General features: G+C 36.8%; 1 protein-coding gene and 1 long non-coding RNA gene across 2 annotated transcripts; both read left to right on the plus strand.

Moving 5' to 3' along the window:
- Positions 1-4560: 4560 nt before the first annotated feature.
- LOC131233465 (uncharacterized) lies at positions 4561-5033 on the plus strand. Its single transcript, XR_009165253.1, has 2 exons — positions 4561-4691; positions 4785-5033. It is a non-coding gene; the product is annotated as an uncharacterized LOC131233465 (long non-coding RNA).
- A 973-nt stretch (positions 5034-6006) lies between these two features.
- Positions 6007-7415, plus strand: LOC131233684 (guanosine nucleotide diphosphate dissociation inhibitor At5g09550-like). Its single transcript, XM_058230474.1, has 3 exons — positions 6007-6155; positions 6932-7039; positions 7146-7415. Exons 1-3 carry the CDS (start codon positions 6075-6077, stop codon positions 7380-7382), a joined length of 426 nt encoding a protein of 141 aa, XP_058086457.1. The 5' UTR covers positions 6007-6074; the 3' UTR covers positions 7383-7415.
- The last annotated feature ends 8312 nt before the right edge of the window (positions 7416-15727 follow it).

Here is a 15727-nt window from a genome sequence, read left to right on the forward strand (position 1 = left end):
TTGCTAACATCCCAAGTACAGCTCGGATTCATCGATCACGTCCTATGTAGTGAAAACAACCTCAGCCACAAATTCAAGCTCGTTACCGATTTCCTGGACTATTTCATAGTCCCAAGCACCTTCAAGTATAATAGATATTCATACCAGTAATTTAGAATAGTAATGGATCATCAATTCTAATCATGCAAGCATGTGAGCATTTGTTGAATATCAACTTAAACATGAATTCATACATATGCAGTCCCTAAGTAAAACAGACAAAGAATATAAGTTACATGGAAGAAATCATACACATCGTTAAGGTAGTTGCAAATCTCTTCTCAACACTCATATAAAGTACAATTTATTACACACTTGTTCATTCAGACATTTCTACAAACACTTAGACTACATATTCCATCATACATGACGTATGTTGGTGATAACACATATTAGGGCAAATCCTTTCACTAAGGAATTATCACGTATACCTCAACCATATGTCTACAACAGTTAATCATGGCAAATCCATATCTAGAATCCATACTCATGCAAACATTTCAACAAACACAAGAATACACTATATTCAACATAGTTCATATATGTGTATGTACGGAAAACATCGAATCTAAGCATATGTGATAGCAATCAAGCCAGTTATAAATCATTACTGACATTGAAAGCCTTGAAAACCATAACCTAAACATTTATAGTCCGCACCTTTTGCCGGTAGACTCGTAGCGAACTCAGTTTTAAAAGTTAAGTCTGTATACGGCACCACAATAACCTATAACAGGGAATAGGTTAGCTAATTCATCTATTATGCTAGTCGAAAACCCTAAGACAAGTTAGGGTTAGGTTTTCTTACCCAAGTACGGAGTCGAAATCGCCTGTATAGCGATACAGGAATGGCGGTTGAGTGCGTGGAGTAGCGGGATCGAATCCCAGGAAGAATCTCCAACTCTCACCCTCACTTTCTTTCATTTCTCCTTCTCGTTTCTCTATTCTCTTTCTTAGGATTTTAGAATTCGTATGGAATATGAGAGAGAGTGTTTAAGGTCCTTATATAGGCCCAGGACTGATGGAAATGGCCTCATGGCCAAGGTATACTTAGGTTATATCCAAAGGGTGTCTGTTTCAGTCCAACGGAGCACTTCTAGTGGCCCATTTTCCACGTGTAGTCAGAATTAAGCTCCCTGACATTAGATCTAGGTCAGGCTGAGTTTTCGTTCCGATCGGGTTTACAGATCAGCCGTGGTGGACCAGTTTCAGTTCAACGGTCACGGTCACTCGATCAGGGCCACAAGTACATGGCCATGTATGAGACATTTCCCCTGATCCAAGGGTGTATTTAGGTCAGATTCTGATAGTCTGAATCCTTATATTTGGCGTGCAAGCGACACGACTCAAATTACTTAAATTCAGATTTTACTTCTAAGGATATCCATGTTTCTCACACACTTTGCTCTAGGCTCATGTTGTGCATTTCTAGACACAATTAAGACTTGAGGGGGTTGTCAAGTCCAGTAATGCGGTCATAACTATATAGTTTCACGGTCATCGGACACTCGACGTGCCGTCCAGGTCTGATACAAAGTTTCAAGATGCTCCCGAGAGCAACTAGGTTTTGAGAAGGATTCTAGATTTCAGGGTAATGTAGCGTCAATGATACTGCATGGTTTGGGTCTTACAGATCATATTAAAGTGATTAGTGTTAATTTTGCAAGTACTCTAGTTTAGCACTTGCTAACACTAGCCTAATTTCTAAAGGATTTGGTCCTAGGTGATTTCTGCCTGAGGTGGTACTCGGGTCTTTGTACGGATTTTTTCGAGACGTTACAAAGGTACTCTCTCTTTCTCTCTCATTTCCTCTTTTAATGGCCAAAAATTGGGCAGCAACCATGGCAGTGGCAGCCATATCCGCCGTTGTCCATGGCCTCCTACATGTTTGAAGAAATGTTTCAACTAAGAATCGCTCTGACGATCACTCTGTCCATGGCCATGGGAGTTTTACTGCATGTGAAGAAAATGGTTCAACTAAATGAATGGATTTTAAGATCAATTAAACTCTCCTTTTCTTCGCTGCCAAGGGAAACCCGGGACCAGGGTCAATAGCTTGGATCTGGGTCTCTCTGCCTCTCTGAGATTCTCCCAAATTAAAATCCAAAAATGGCACAAGAAGATCCAACGAAGATCCCAGTCCATCAGCCTCTTTATGGCACCTTTTTACGAATCTATCCTCATTCTGCATCCATCCAATCAACGTCTGTTTTTCCTCCACCTGGGCTTTCAACACCTCCACCCCCATTCTTTTATCATAATCCACAAACCTATCATGCAATCCCAATGGGGTGTCAAACTTACGGGGCAGTTGTGGTGGGTATTCCGGTGAGGGAGCCTCAGCTTCCTTGTTGTGGTGTCGGCATTGGGCGATTCTTGTTTCTAACAGGATTCTTTTTTTGTTGTTGTTCCGTGGCATGTTGGTGCTTTCATCCTACTCTTTGTTGTGGTAGACTATAGGGAGAAAGCAGGATTGATTGCATGTACAATTGGGGTTGTTCTGGTAACAGTTAGTGTTATTCTTGGGGTATCTAATGGAAATTTGGAGTGGTGAACTCTTCAAGTTGTATGTGTTCAGCCAGCTATTGGGTTTGTATTTGTTCATTAATTCTGGGTCTATTTTACTGTTATTGTCATGTTGTGGTTGCAGCACTGATGAATGGAAGTTTCATATCCTTATGAAGCACTTGAATAAGATATATATTGTCACCTATATTTTGAATTTTTTTTTTTTTTAAAAAGATCAATTAAACTGACAGAATTATATGCTTCCTAAGTTGAGGATATGCTCAGTAAGCTCGAGCCTTGAGTTGGAACAAGTGGGTGATAGACCGTGACCCAAAATCTCCCATATAGGATGCTCACCATCCAATCTTTGTTTTCCCATTGATTTTGAATATGGACCATTCATCTATTCAAAAAGAGAGTATTGTTCAGTCAGGGAAAACTTTGAGATATCTCCCATTTACAATGGCAACCATCAGACCAATGGTATGGATCACTGAGCCATAGTGGCTACAAGATATTGTGAATTCAAACTGATTGTTATGAGGGAAAAAAAAGAATCTTCCATCCATTGCTTGTGAACTAGTTCAACTCTTTGGGATGGACGGGGGGATGGTAGTGGACATTGGAACTAATTGGTTCTTAGTCTATGAATACATTTCCTTTTCTTCGCTATTGGAGTGCTTCATGTAGGTTTTCCTTGTTTGACTGCAGGTTTGTATCATGTCTTGACATCTTCACAAGTTCACATTTTCTTTTTCCTTTTTGTTCTGTTTGCCTTGTGTGGATTCATATTTTTACAGATGAATGTGAAGTTTCCTATTAATTGTTGTGGGTGTTTTTGGTGTATGGGTTGTTGTCCATCACAAAGCATACTGAAGCATGGACATTTTCTGCATGTAGTACTGAGTGTATGAAAATTCTATATCATGCTCAAGATTAAAAAAAAAAAAAAAAAACCTATGGACCTAGCATGTATAATAGGAAGTAGCTTGATTTTTCTATAGAATATTGATGTCATGTTTGGATGAACCCGTTTGAAAATGATTAAACCATTGGAGTGATGGGCATATTATCCCTTGATCCCATCATCTAGATGTTAACATCCAGTCCCCACATAAAAATGGCAAAGGCCAGGCTTTTTTTTTTTTGTTCCAACTAGCTATGGAAATGGGTATTCCTTGTTGTGTTAGAAATTGTTACTTACGTCCATGTAATGATGAATGTACTGCTTGTTGATTTTATTTTTTTTATTATTATTATATTTTTTTAAGTCGTCATCATCATCTAAGCCTTTATCATAGCTAGTTGTGTTAGGCTTTGTCATGAGCTGAAATATGTTCGACTAATGCTCGTCATGACTTGAAAATGTAAAGCATGTAGCAATTTTGCTATACAAGACTGATTTCTTTGTGACATTCATGAGCAAGTAGGACTTATTTCATTTGAAAAACAAAAAAAACAAAAAAAACAAAAAAAAAACAAAAAAAAATCTTCTTGGAAAAAAAGCATACTACTAGTCATTTGCTATGGATCTCATTTCTTCCTTTGAAAAAAAAATTATTTAAAGCAATAGAACTTATTGTATGAGATCATGAATAGTAATTGATTTATTTTTGTTTTTTTTTTTATAGGTTGTAGACAAAAATGGATGATGACTACATGGGAGGAGTTTTTATTAAGGATTTCGAATTATGAACATCTTTTGTAAGTGTGGGTAGTAGGGATCCGTGGTTTCAGACATTTGGATTGAGTTAGACACATCTAAATAGTTTACTTTATCTTAGTTTAATTATAGGGGGCACATCTAAACTCATCTAATCTCTTTAATTTAATCTTAGTTTTATAAGATTATGATTTGTGATTTGAATTTTGCATTTGGATGTCTTTAATTTAATCTCTCGTGTTTCTTTTCTTTTTACATGTGGTCACTTGGTCATCATATTTGTAATGTACGAGTTCCTATCATACCTTTTAGGAAATTTGTATATAAGTCTTAGGCTTCATTCGGTCATCACATCAATCTTTATGAATATAATTTTTTCTCAAACCAAATGGAGCTTAAGCCCTTTTTTAACTCCGCCAATGCAACTTCTTGCATTGCCGGTCCCAAGCCCGGGTAAAGGAGGAGGGAAAAGGGCATCAAGGTGAGTTGTGTCATTTTCTTCCATTTTATTTTACATACAACGTTAATCTTCAGGTCACTTTACTAATTTTCAAGTCACTTGACTAATTTTCAGGTCACTTGACATAGTCGGCATGGCCCACCCTCTGTTTGGTTGTAAGTAAAGTTGATCTATGTACTTTCATATGACATGATGTTTTAGAGGTCAGGCCAATTATCTGTCCTCTCCCATTAACTTTTTCTTCTCTTTGATTCTAGGCACCTATTTTTACCGGCGGCCATACTCCATTTTCTTGTAGTGATTCCCATACATGTATGATTTATCAGTGAGGAAGAAGCAAAGATGAAGATCTATAATGTTTCTAATGAGAGATATTTTGGTATCAAGTGGTTTTAAATTTATGATGAAATTGTTGTCTAATAAATTTTTGCTGATTGTACCTTAAAAAACATATTTCCCTGATTTTATCCCTCTCTCTACACGTCTTCTTGGTGTCCTATTTGTGCTTCCAAATTCCTATGTTGATGCTGAGAAGGACTATGGAGGTAAGCATTTCAGCATCATGAGAAGATTCTAAAGTTTTCCTACTATCGTACTTTTTTCAAAGCAACTTATGATATGAAAGTTCCACCTATGGCATTTATTGTCATGTCCAGTGTGAGTGTCTTTCATGTCGATTGCGGTAACACATTTCAAGATCTGAAGATGATTTATCTTACCATAGATTTTTCTTTGCAATCAAACTGATTGTTGATGCATTCTATGTTTTTAAATATCTTCGGTCCATCTTGGCAAAGTGGAACAACCTTAAAAGGCATTATCTTTCTTTGAATGCTAATGGACTCACATTGAAGTCCTCTCTATCAATTCTGCACTTCATGCACTCAATGGAGTTGCAGATCAATAAGGAGAGAACATACAATTCTATGGATGTGTCATATAAGCCATGATTTTAATGTTCTCAGTCCATCTTGGTAAAGAGTGGATTTGTAACTCAATGGCCAAATGTATGGCTGTGGTGCTAAACAGTCCCATATATTTAAATAGTGGTCAAAGGGACTGTTGCATTAACAATTTTCCACGAGAAAACAGAGATTTTCAAGTAGAATAGAAGACAACAACACATCCTACGCTATTAAAGAAGTTCATCATGCCACACATGAAAAATGTGATGGAGAAAATCATACTCCATTTTCTATTATGTGTGCACACCTTGAGTTTTTTCTTGTTATCAATATATTTCTATTTTTCTATTATGTGTGCACACCTTAAGTTTCTTTTTTCTTTTTTAACTTTGACAGGGGTTTCAATGATGCCATCAATGGATTCCATGATGATGGCTAGTCAGTGTTGGATTCAGATGGAGTCAAAGACGTAATAATTGCAATTAATTCAACCAAGAATATGGGCACCCATGTCACTAATGCAAATGCTCTCCCACTGCTTAAAGGCATTCTCTGTGCAAAGGCCTCCATGTTACTCCAGGTAAGCTCTAAGCTTATTACAACATTTTTCTTTGCCCTCCTTTTTCAGATGATAGTGCTTCGTCATCAATTCCATCACACAGTTAACAGTTAATGTTGTTTCCAATTCTTATTGCATGATGAGAAATCAATTGAGGCACTGCATTAGAAAATAATGAATACGTAGAACTCAATGGTCAGAAACTTACAAATGGATTTCTGTAGATGTGCACCCTGGATTTGAAATCCTCCTATTATGTTAGGCATCCTGGATTTGAAATCCTCATGTTGTGTTAGGCACCCTGGATTCAGAATGCATAGTATAGTTACTAAGGTTTGAATTTAATTACTAAATCAACTTTAACAACTCTAATCATTGAACATATGTAATGTTTCACGTGTTTTCTAAGCAGCCATTGTTTAAATTAAATCCAACTGTTACAATTCTACGAAGGCTCTTTCTTGACCCAACCACAAAGACCCAACCTGAGTTTGGGTTAGGTTGTCAAGTTCCTTGAGCTTGAAAATGCCAACCTGATTTGAATTTTGGTTGGGTTCAAGTTGAGCAAATTTGGGTCGAGCTAGGTAGGGTTGGGAATGATCACATGTATTTAGGTTGGGTAGGGTTGTGTTCGATTTGGTTGTGTAAAACATAGAGGATTCTGGTTAGGCACCTTGGGTTGGAATTCAGGTTGGGTCAAGCATAAAGAATTCCAGTTGGTCACCTTGGGTTGAAAAGTACTTAAATATTGATTTTCTGTATGATGAAGATTGTTTGAGTAATATTTGCTGGTGCAGTTCATGATGGCGAATGGTACTCTAGTTTGGGTTCTTATTCATACGAATGTTACAAAGTATCTAAGCTTCAAAGTTGTGGACGGGGGCTATGTCTTTAATAAAGGAAAGGTAACCCCATTTCTGTTCATTAAACTTCAATGTGTTGATGATCTATTCTACCATTGCTTCGGCTTTCAGCAATTCTTACGCCTACACTTGTTGATCGTTGCAACAGGTTCACAAGGTTCCAACAACAGACATGGAGGCCCTCAAATCTCCATTGATGGGCTTATTTGAAAAGCGTCGTGCTCGTAAGTTCTTCATCTATGTCCAAAATTATGTAGAAAATGATCCCAAGACACATGAAGGGCTGGACCTTACAAGAGTGACGACCAGAGAACTTATTGCGTATGTTCCTGATCTTTCACTTGCATATACAAAATTATTTCATATTGAGAATACTTTGTTATAATAATGGAAGTATCTACTATTAAGTTTTGATTTATGTGCCTTGATCAATTGAACAACTCACATTCTCACATGGATTTTTTAAGTACAAACCAGTCTATATGATTTTGTCATGAGGCCGATCCACTACAAAGCACTGTAGGTTAAACTTAACCTACTATGTAATGTGTGGAGCCCCATTGTGATGTGTGCATGACATCCATCAATGCATCATGTGTGCCCCTTCATGTTCTCCTTGGCTCTCAAAAATAGGCTGATCCAAAAGTCAAGTAGACCGAACCGTGTAAAATCATGCTCAAAACATAAAAAACTCAAATGGTGTGGCCCACCTTAGCTTTGGAATGGCCTGTTGTTTGGGGTGTCCATTCATCTCATTGGTGCATCCTCTGAAATATACAAGAACATGTGGAACCCACATGCAAGGTGGAATTGGAATTACATTACTATCAAGCATAATTCAAAAGCCTGTAAACTCAATTTGACTTCATGATTTAATATTTAAGTTAGATAATTGAAAAATGTTTGAGGTAACATGTGTAGTATCCTGGTTGAAGGCATTACTCTCCCCACTAGAGGTGGGAGTTTTAAAGTGCCCTAACTTTTACTAATAGACACCTTTACCACTGGATCCTACAAGGAGGATTTTTAACGTACATTTATCTCGTAAGAAGCATAATCACAAGTTTACCCAAATCACAAAGGCAACATCATTATCACATATCCACTAATATAAATATTTAAATACAATGCTGAAAGGGAAATACATATGTCAAAATTCAAAACTCTAGAAGATAGTTATATGCTCCAAGCTCAACGCTGCAACAACGCTGCCTTATGGTGGGCCACCGCACATGCCGACGTCATCGCCAGCGGTGGGACCAATAGAGTCATCGACGCCGCAACACGCTATATAGGTGTGGTAGTCCACTCAATCCACATCCAAATAGAAGGTGGGTCCCACGTGGAGCCCACGCAACGCGTTTATCCGACAACCAACCGTTGATAGGTCACACGGACCTTCGATCTTCTCGGTCGTTGGAATGCCGGTCCCCTTGTGTTCCTCTTTGATGGTGGAAGATGAGAAATGAATGGTTAGGATGTAGGTTTTGGGATGGGAAGGTGGGCCACACAAAATCACTTTTCTCTCCATGGGACGCGTGGACATGAGCTCATTTTGGTGCTTGAAAAATGTGTTAGAGAAATGAGAGAGAGAGGGTTGTTGTAAGAGGAGTGATGATTGATGAATGTAAGGTGATGGTGTACTTGACTAGCATAGGTGTGTAAGAGAGAGGGTGAGAAAGAGTTGACTTTGGGGTTGCTTGGGGATGGGGTTTTGTACTTGACATGAGAGGTGATTGATGGGATTGATTTGACATGTTGTAGAGATTTTTTGAGTTTCACACGCAAGGCGTTTTCTTCGAACTGAACACGGGTCCACATCTCCTGACCGGGGTATCGCCTCGGCGCATAATATGCGGCGTCGGAACCGCGGCGACGGTGCGTTCGCAATGGTACAAGTCTTGGATTAAGCCGACTTAAATCTATGGGATACGACTTAGGGTCGTGCGCAAACATCGATTATAGATCACGGATTGCCAGACTTCGATGGGAAGGATTATGGAAGTCGACGAAACAGTACGGGCTAGGATACGGGCCTTACAGCTCTCCCCACCTAATAAAAATTTTGTCCTCAAAATTTGAAGCACGACACAACCTATACAGAGTTCATGAGGGAGGGAAATCCTATCGCTATATATATAATCATCAAACACCAACGCCTACGAATATCAGCCTCTTACTCCCAAGACGCCTCGTCAGCACCATGATGATCATATTGAACATCGGATCCTGGAACAGAAACGATCGAAACTATGTAGCCTCACAATTTCAATGGTACGGAGCTTTATCAGAAAATCTCTAAGTTATTCGAACTCGGGGATCTAATCATTCTAAGTTCTTAACAATCATGGAGTGCAGGGTAGCTATTAGCAGATACGTGATGTTATCTTTAGGTATTCCCAAGTTATTCTCTGATACCAACTTCTGTCACGCCCTAAACTCGAAAACTGGGCTCACAAAATTCTCGATCACCGAATCCGGTGCTGACAGCCTCCGTAGTACCCCATTCTCGCCTCCCAACCCGCATGCGCCAGATTCCGATCCTGGGATCCTACAAAGAGAATTTTCAGTATGATTTTTTTTGTATGGAGCATAACCACAAGTTTACCTAAATCATAAAGGCAACATCATCATCACATATCCACTAATATAAATATTTGAATACAATGCTGAAATGAAAATACATATATCGAAAATCAAAGCTGCAGAAGTCAGCTACATGCTCCAAGCTCAACGCTGCTGCAACCTAACGCCACCTGCACGCATCTATCATGCCCCCATCATGGAATGATAATAAAATCAAGGTGGGCCATCGACCACATCTAGGGTCCCAAGTGAGATCAATACCATCAATCGGTAGGCCTCACTTGGCCCATCATCAAAATATGGAAGGATCTATCCTAATAAGCACCCACCGTCAATCTTCTTGGTCCGTTGAAACGCCGGTCTCTTTGTATTCCTTTTTTATGGTGGAAGATGAGAAATGAATGGTTAGGATGAAAGTTTTTAGGATGGGAAGGTGGGCCACCAAAATCACTTTTCTCTCCATGGGAAGCTTGGACGTGAGCTCATTTTGGTGCTTGAAAAATGTGTTAGAGAAATGAGAGAGAGAGGGTTGTTGTAAGAGGAGTGATGGTTGATGGATGTGAGGTGATGGTGTACTTGACTAGCATGGGTGTGTAAGAGAGAGGGTGAGAAAGAGTTGACTTTGGGGTTGCTTGGGGATGGGGTTTTGTACTTGACATGAGAGGTGATTGATGGGATTGATTTGACATGTTGTAGAGATTCTCTTGAGTTTTGCACGCGCGGTGTTTTCCTTGAACTGAATGCAGGTCCACATCTCTTGACCAGGGTATCGCCTTGGCTCGTAATACGTGCCGTCGGAACCGCGGCGACAATGCGGTCACAATGGTATAAGTCTCAGTTAAGCTGACTCAAATCTATTGGAATTACATTACTGTCAAGCATAATTCAAAAGCCTGTAAGCTCAGCTTGACTTCATGATTTAATGTTTAAGTTAGATAATTGGAAAATGTTTGGGGTAACATGTGTAGTGTCCTGGTTGAAGACATTACTCTCCCCACTAGAGGTGGGAGTTTTGAAGCACCCTAACTTTTACTAATGGACACCTTGACCATGTGAATGACTCTACCCAAGTCATTGGCTGAGTTTAGCTGAAATAGTTGATCTATTCTGTTTTTGCAAATTTAGTTGGTATTGCTATACCTATATTAGTTGGTATTTTGAATAGCTGAATGTTTATTTTATCTTTGCCTGTTGCAGATTTTACTTGTTTAGAAATGAGAAGATCAGTGTATCCCAAGTATTGTCTTTCTTTTTTATGTCATCTCGTTGTCGTCTTTCTCTATAAATTAGTTCTTCAGTTTCAAGGCATATAGCTTTTTCATATGACTACATTGTTTGTATGATGAAATTGATTTTCAGCCATGTGCAGTAAACTTTCAGATCAAAGCGAAGATGAGAATAGGGTGTTAGTTGATGGAAAATTGATAACCAATAGAGGCATATCCATAGAGTTCTCACTTGCGATTGTTGAGAAGCTGTTTGGCTACGAGAAGGCATTGGATCTTACTGTCAATGAAAACTTTAAATAGACATATAACTATTCTGTTGGCATTGTACTTTTGTAAATGTATTAAAATGAATGATTGTATTTTTGATTGAATGAATGAAAAATTGTGTTTGATTGAATGAATGAATGATTTAGCCATGAAGTATTTATCTATATTAGCTTATATGAGTTGATCTATCAGGGCATGTACTATAATGGTTTGATATGCCATTATTATATTATATTTAATTATTTAATTTTAAAAAATAGGCAGTAGCTACGGCTATTAACTATAGCCCTTTATCTAAAAACTGTAGCTGTTACTCATTTCAGCCTATTGCTACAGTTCTTGCACTACTTTTAGCTACAGATATAATCCGTAGCTGTATATACATTAGAGCTACGGACAGTTTTGCTACGGATTTAATCCGTACCTATTGCTTTTATGGCTACGGATTAAATCCAATCCAGCGTCTATATAATCGTACTTTAAGATGAAGATTTTGATGAAGCCAACTTTATTCTTAGGGTAAAGATTATCAGAGAGTGTTATAGTAAGTTTTTATACTTATCTTACAATACATATACGTAAGAAATCTTAGAATCGTTCAAGATGAAAAACTCAAAACTTGTTAAAATTCGTATGAAGAAAAATTATCAAACTAGAAAATAAACTAATATTAAGAATTGGCTATGCCCTCAATACCCTATGCGAGTGCAGTAGGTAGACTAAATATTAGTTATGTAGTTAGCGTAATTAGCCTTTTACCAAAGTAGTCGGGACAGTCTCATAGGCAAGATATCAAACGAAAATTCTCTTATTTCAAGGGGATAAAAAAAGTCAATGTTATATTATGAAGGCATAAATCTCAAACTTTATATATATATATATATATATATATATATAAAACCATGGTGAAGGAAAGTTAACTTTAGGTATATATTCTTATTCAAATGAGATGTTATCTCATGATTGAGTGAGAAACAAACATCCATAACTCTTTCATATAAGGAATCTGAGTATATTGCATGTTATCCTATAGTATAAGAGTGTGCATTGGTCTAGAGATTCTTACAAAGTTTAGGTGATATGCCGAATATTCCTGAACCCATGTCATTGAAGACTAACAAAACATCTATTATTAACTTAATGAATGATTTGAAACAATACTAGAAATTAAGCATATTTAGACCAAATATCATTATGTTCATAATTAAGTGAAATATAAAAATATTCTTAACCACATTGCTAGCAAAGAACTGTCGAAGGATCCAATAATGAAACTTATCATTAGAGAGTTATTTCAGATTCATGTCTGATAAATGGAATTGAAAAGGTCTTGAGTGATATAATTATATACATCGATTTTAAAAATGTACATTTTATCCTTTATTAACAAATGATTGTTCCTTTTAACTAGGTATGTAGATCATCCTAATAATTAGCTTTGGTATCTTAAGATACATCTATCTTTATTGGCAGACCGGTCACCACTCTCATAGGTAGACCAGTCTTAAATGTAGAAGAGATGAACAATTATGATGATGTTCATACATTGAGGCGTTAATCACCCTTTATTATAAAGAATACAAGATGAAGAAATGAGTGATAAGACATTGTATGTACCTTCAATCTTAAAAATAACTAAATATGAGACTAATAAAAATTGAAATAATATAACTACTTCATTTATCTTCTATACAATTAGTGCATGTAATGTTAAGCCTTATTAAAAAGCCTTGTCGTAAGGGGATGAGATGAGTCATACCTCACATGTGTTGACCTATTATTATAAATCTGATATATGCCTAGTATTATATACTTTACGGCTTGAATTATAGCAAGGCGTACAGTTTTATTGCCTACAAATTACTATTTATTCAATCTAATCATTACATAATGTGAACAAATCATATGAGTAAATATCTGTGTTTTAACCTACTCTCTTCTTCTCTATAAGATGATGAGATTGTGTATCGCTACTTTGGTCTATGAGCACAAAAGTCATGAGATTGGATTGACTTAGTTACGCTATGAAAGCATTTTTATTAATTTTGAATTACACATCTGTATGTGGAATATTCTCTAAAAACTACACAAAGTTTCTAGAAATATTAAATAAGACTTGAAGACTTATCTACTAGCAATATGAGTTTTGATAAGATTTTGTAAACACAATTATTTTAAAAAGTATATGTAGTATAATATTACTTAAAAAATATTAAATTAATATTTAAAAAAGAGATTTTTCTAAATAAATTCAAAAAGTTAAATACATCATATGTTACTTGAAAAATCTAAACCAAGAGTTAATTTATTCCGATGCGACTATGCATATTACAACAATCATAACAAAGCTTAATTTCTTCAGTACTAATTACATGGTCACTTACTACTCAAACACATGTGAGAAAAAAATGATTTTCTGACTAGTCCCACATCTCTAATTTTTATTATTATTTTTTTTTATCACAACCTTTTGGTTTTGGTTTTGGTTGTTATAAGATAAGGTAGGTAGACAATTTACACTATAACCCTCCCACAACATGATTGAATGGAAAATGCTCGACATGAGCTTATGGAGCCTACTTGTAGGCAACACCTAGTGGGTGGATATTACACAATTATCCCTAAAAAATTGTTAGATATACATTTTTTTCAATTTTCTTCTCTTAAAATTTAGATTTAAGTTCAAATGTGAGAGAATTGAGATAAGGGAGAAAGTTCAGATGTGATAAATCTTCTTGATTTCTTCTTTTATAAAAAGAAGGGCATTCCCTTTGTAGAGGTATGCATCCGAGTAATTCCCCATAAAATAGTTAAGAAGAATAATGAGAGAGTATGAATTGTCTACTGGCATTCTTGTTCAATGGCCATCCTAAGTGTAGGTTGGAGGAGTGATTAGCTCATTTCCACTTCCATGGTAGTTACAAAAATCGTTCGATTTGAGCTATCAATTTTCAGCTTTGTGCAAAAGTTCTTAAAATCATATAATGACATCATATTCTACGTGCAGAAATGATAAACGGTCTCCATTCATGGCTCAGTTGTAAACTCACAAGAGTTTCAATATCGAGACTGAGTGGGTGTGTGAGTGACAAAAATTTATATGGAGGCAAACAAATGTTATATGTTTTAGAATACTAAATACATTCCTTTTTGTCAAAATTAAAAAGAAATAATGAGAGAAAAAAATGCACGATTGGAATCACTTTATAATTAAGCCATGAGAGCCAACATGCCATTGCTACACATGTGGCAAGCATTAATTAGACCAAAACCTTCCTCTTGTCTAAAAATCATTCATTTCAATTGATGGCACAAAATTAATCAACCTAAGCCAAAAAGCCTCACTTATTAGCCAGTTCGGACAATCCAATAAAAGAAATTCATTAGCATCTTATCAATAGTGAAAAAGACTTGATAACCTATGATTTAATTGAAATCATGATAGCCGTTGATAGAGTAGAATGGAAGAATAGGAATTACTAAGTGAACACCAATTAGGTGGGTTAAAGCTTAGATGATAATCCAATCAGTAGTGGGACCCACTAGATGCCTGATTTGTATCAGGGTATACGTGTGGACATGTACGGCACACGTATTTCCCGTGCAATGCATTATATTAAAAATGTTTTAAATATAATAAATTTTATTCCATAATCTTTAACATTTAAAGCCCTACCCTAAATCTATATCCAAATCTTCATATTCGGGCATTATGTTCGGGTATAACATTCCAAACCATGGACCCGATTCCAACAATCGTTTCTCAATGAGGAGGTGTACTATCTTTAGAAATCGAACGTAAGTAGGGTACGATCAAGGACACAGTGAAAATCAACGCTGAGGATTGGATGATTCTAATCCAACAACCTGTTTCATCATGAACTTCCCACGTTCTCTGTCAACCGTTGGTCTTTTGTTATGTGGGCCATAGAGATAAAAATAAATAAATAAAAGAATATTCCCATACATGCATTTTTTTTTTATGTTTTTTGGAAAAATCATTTTTTGGCTTTCACTTTCAAATGGAAAATGAGATTTTAAACGGTTTTTGAGCTAAAAGGGTAATTTTGTCATTTAAGTAGAGTGTTTTCGTTAAATTATGAAATGAAAGAGGGGTTATGAGTAATTTCATAGCTTTTACTCTTCAAGGAAAGCAAAGTGCTCTCTCGATTGTCGCTCTTACGGGCGACAAAGGGTTGTGATCCCGGTGGCATTTTCGTAATAAGCGAGATTCACTGAAACCCGTGCGATTTAATCGATACATAAATCATTCGGTACTCTTCGAGAGTACGGAATGTCTGAAAAATGTGAAGCGTAAGCGACTGCTTACACACACCTTAGGATGCGTGTTCCTCCATCTAAACCGTCTGAACATGGGCCCACTACAGAATGGGTGGTTCCTAAGCACCTGTTCAGCCACCACCAAATGGACGGTTTAAAGGAAATTTCTGACGGCTGAAATTTAGCAAGTGAATGTCCACTAATCTGACGGTTTGGATCATCTGGCTGAAGAACAGATTCTGGGTTTTGTTCAAAGACAGTTGGTCCTTGAATTGGACGGTCTGTATGCATTAATACGATGACAGGATACTCTGACAGAGGACGGTATGATAATCAAGATGTTCCCATTTTAAAAAATAAAAATAAA

The sequence above is a fragment of the Magnolia sinica genome, chromosome 18 (genome assembly GCF_029962835.1).
Source record: "Magnolia sinica isolate HGM2019 chromosome 18, MsV1, whole genome shotgun sequence".
In the NCBI taxonomy this organism is placed as follows: Eukaryota; Viridiplantae; Streptophyta; class Magnoliopsida; order Magnoliales; family Magnoliaceae; genus Magnolia; species Magnolia sinica.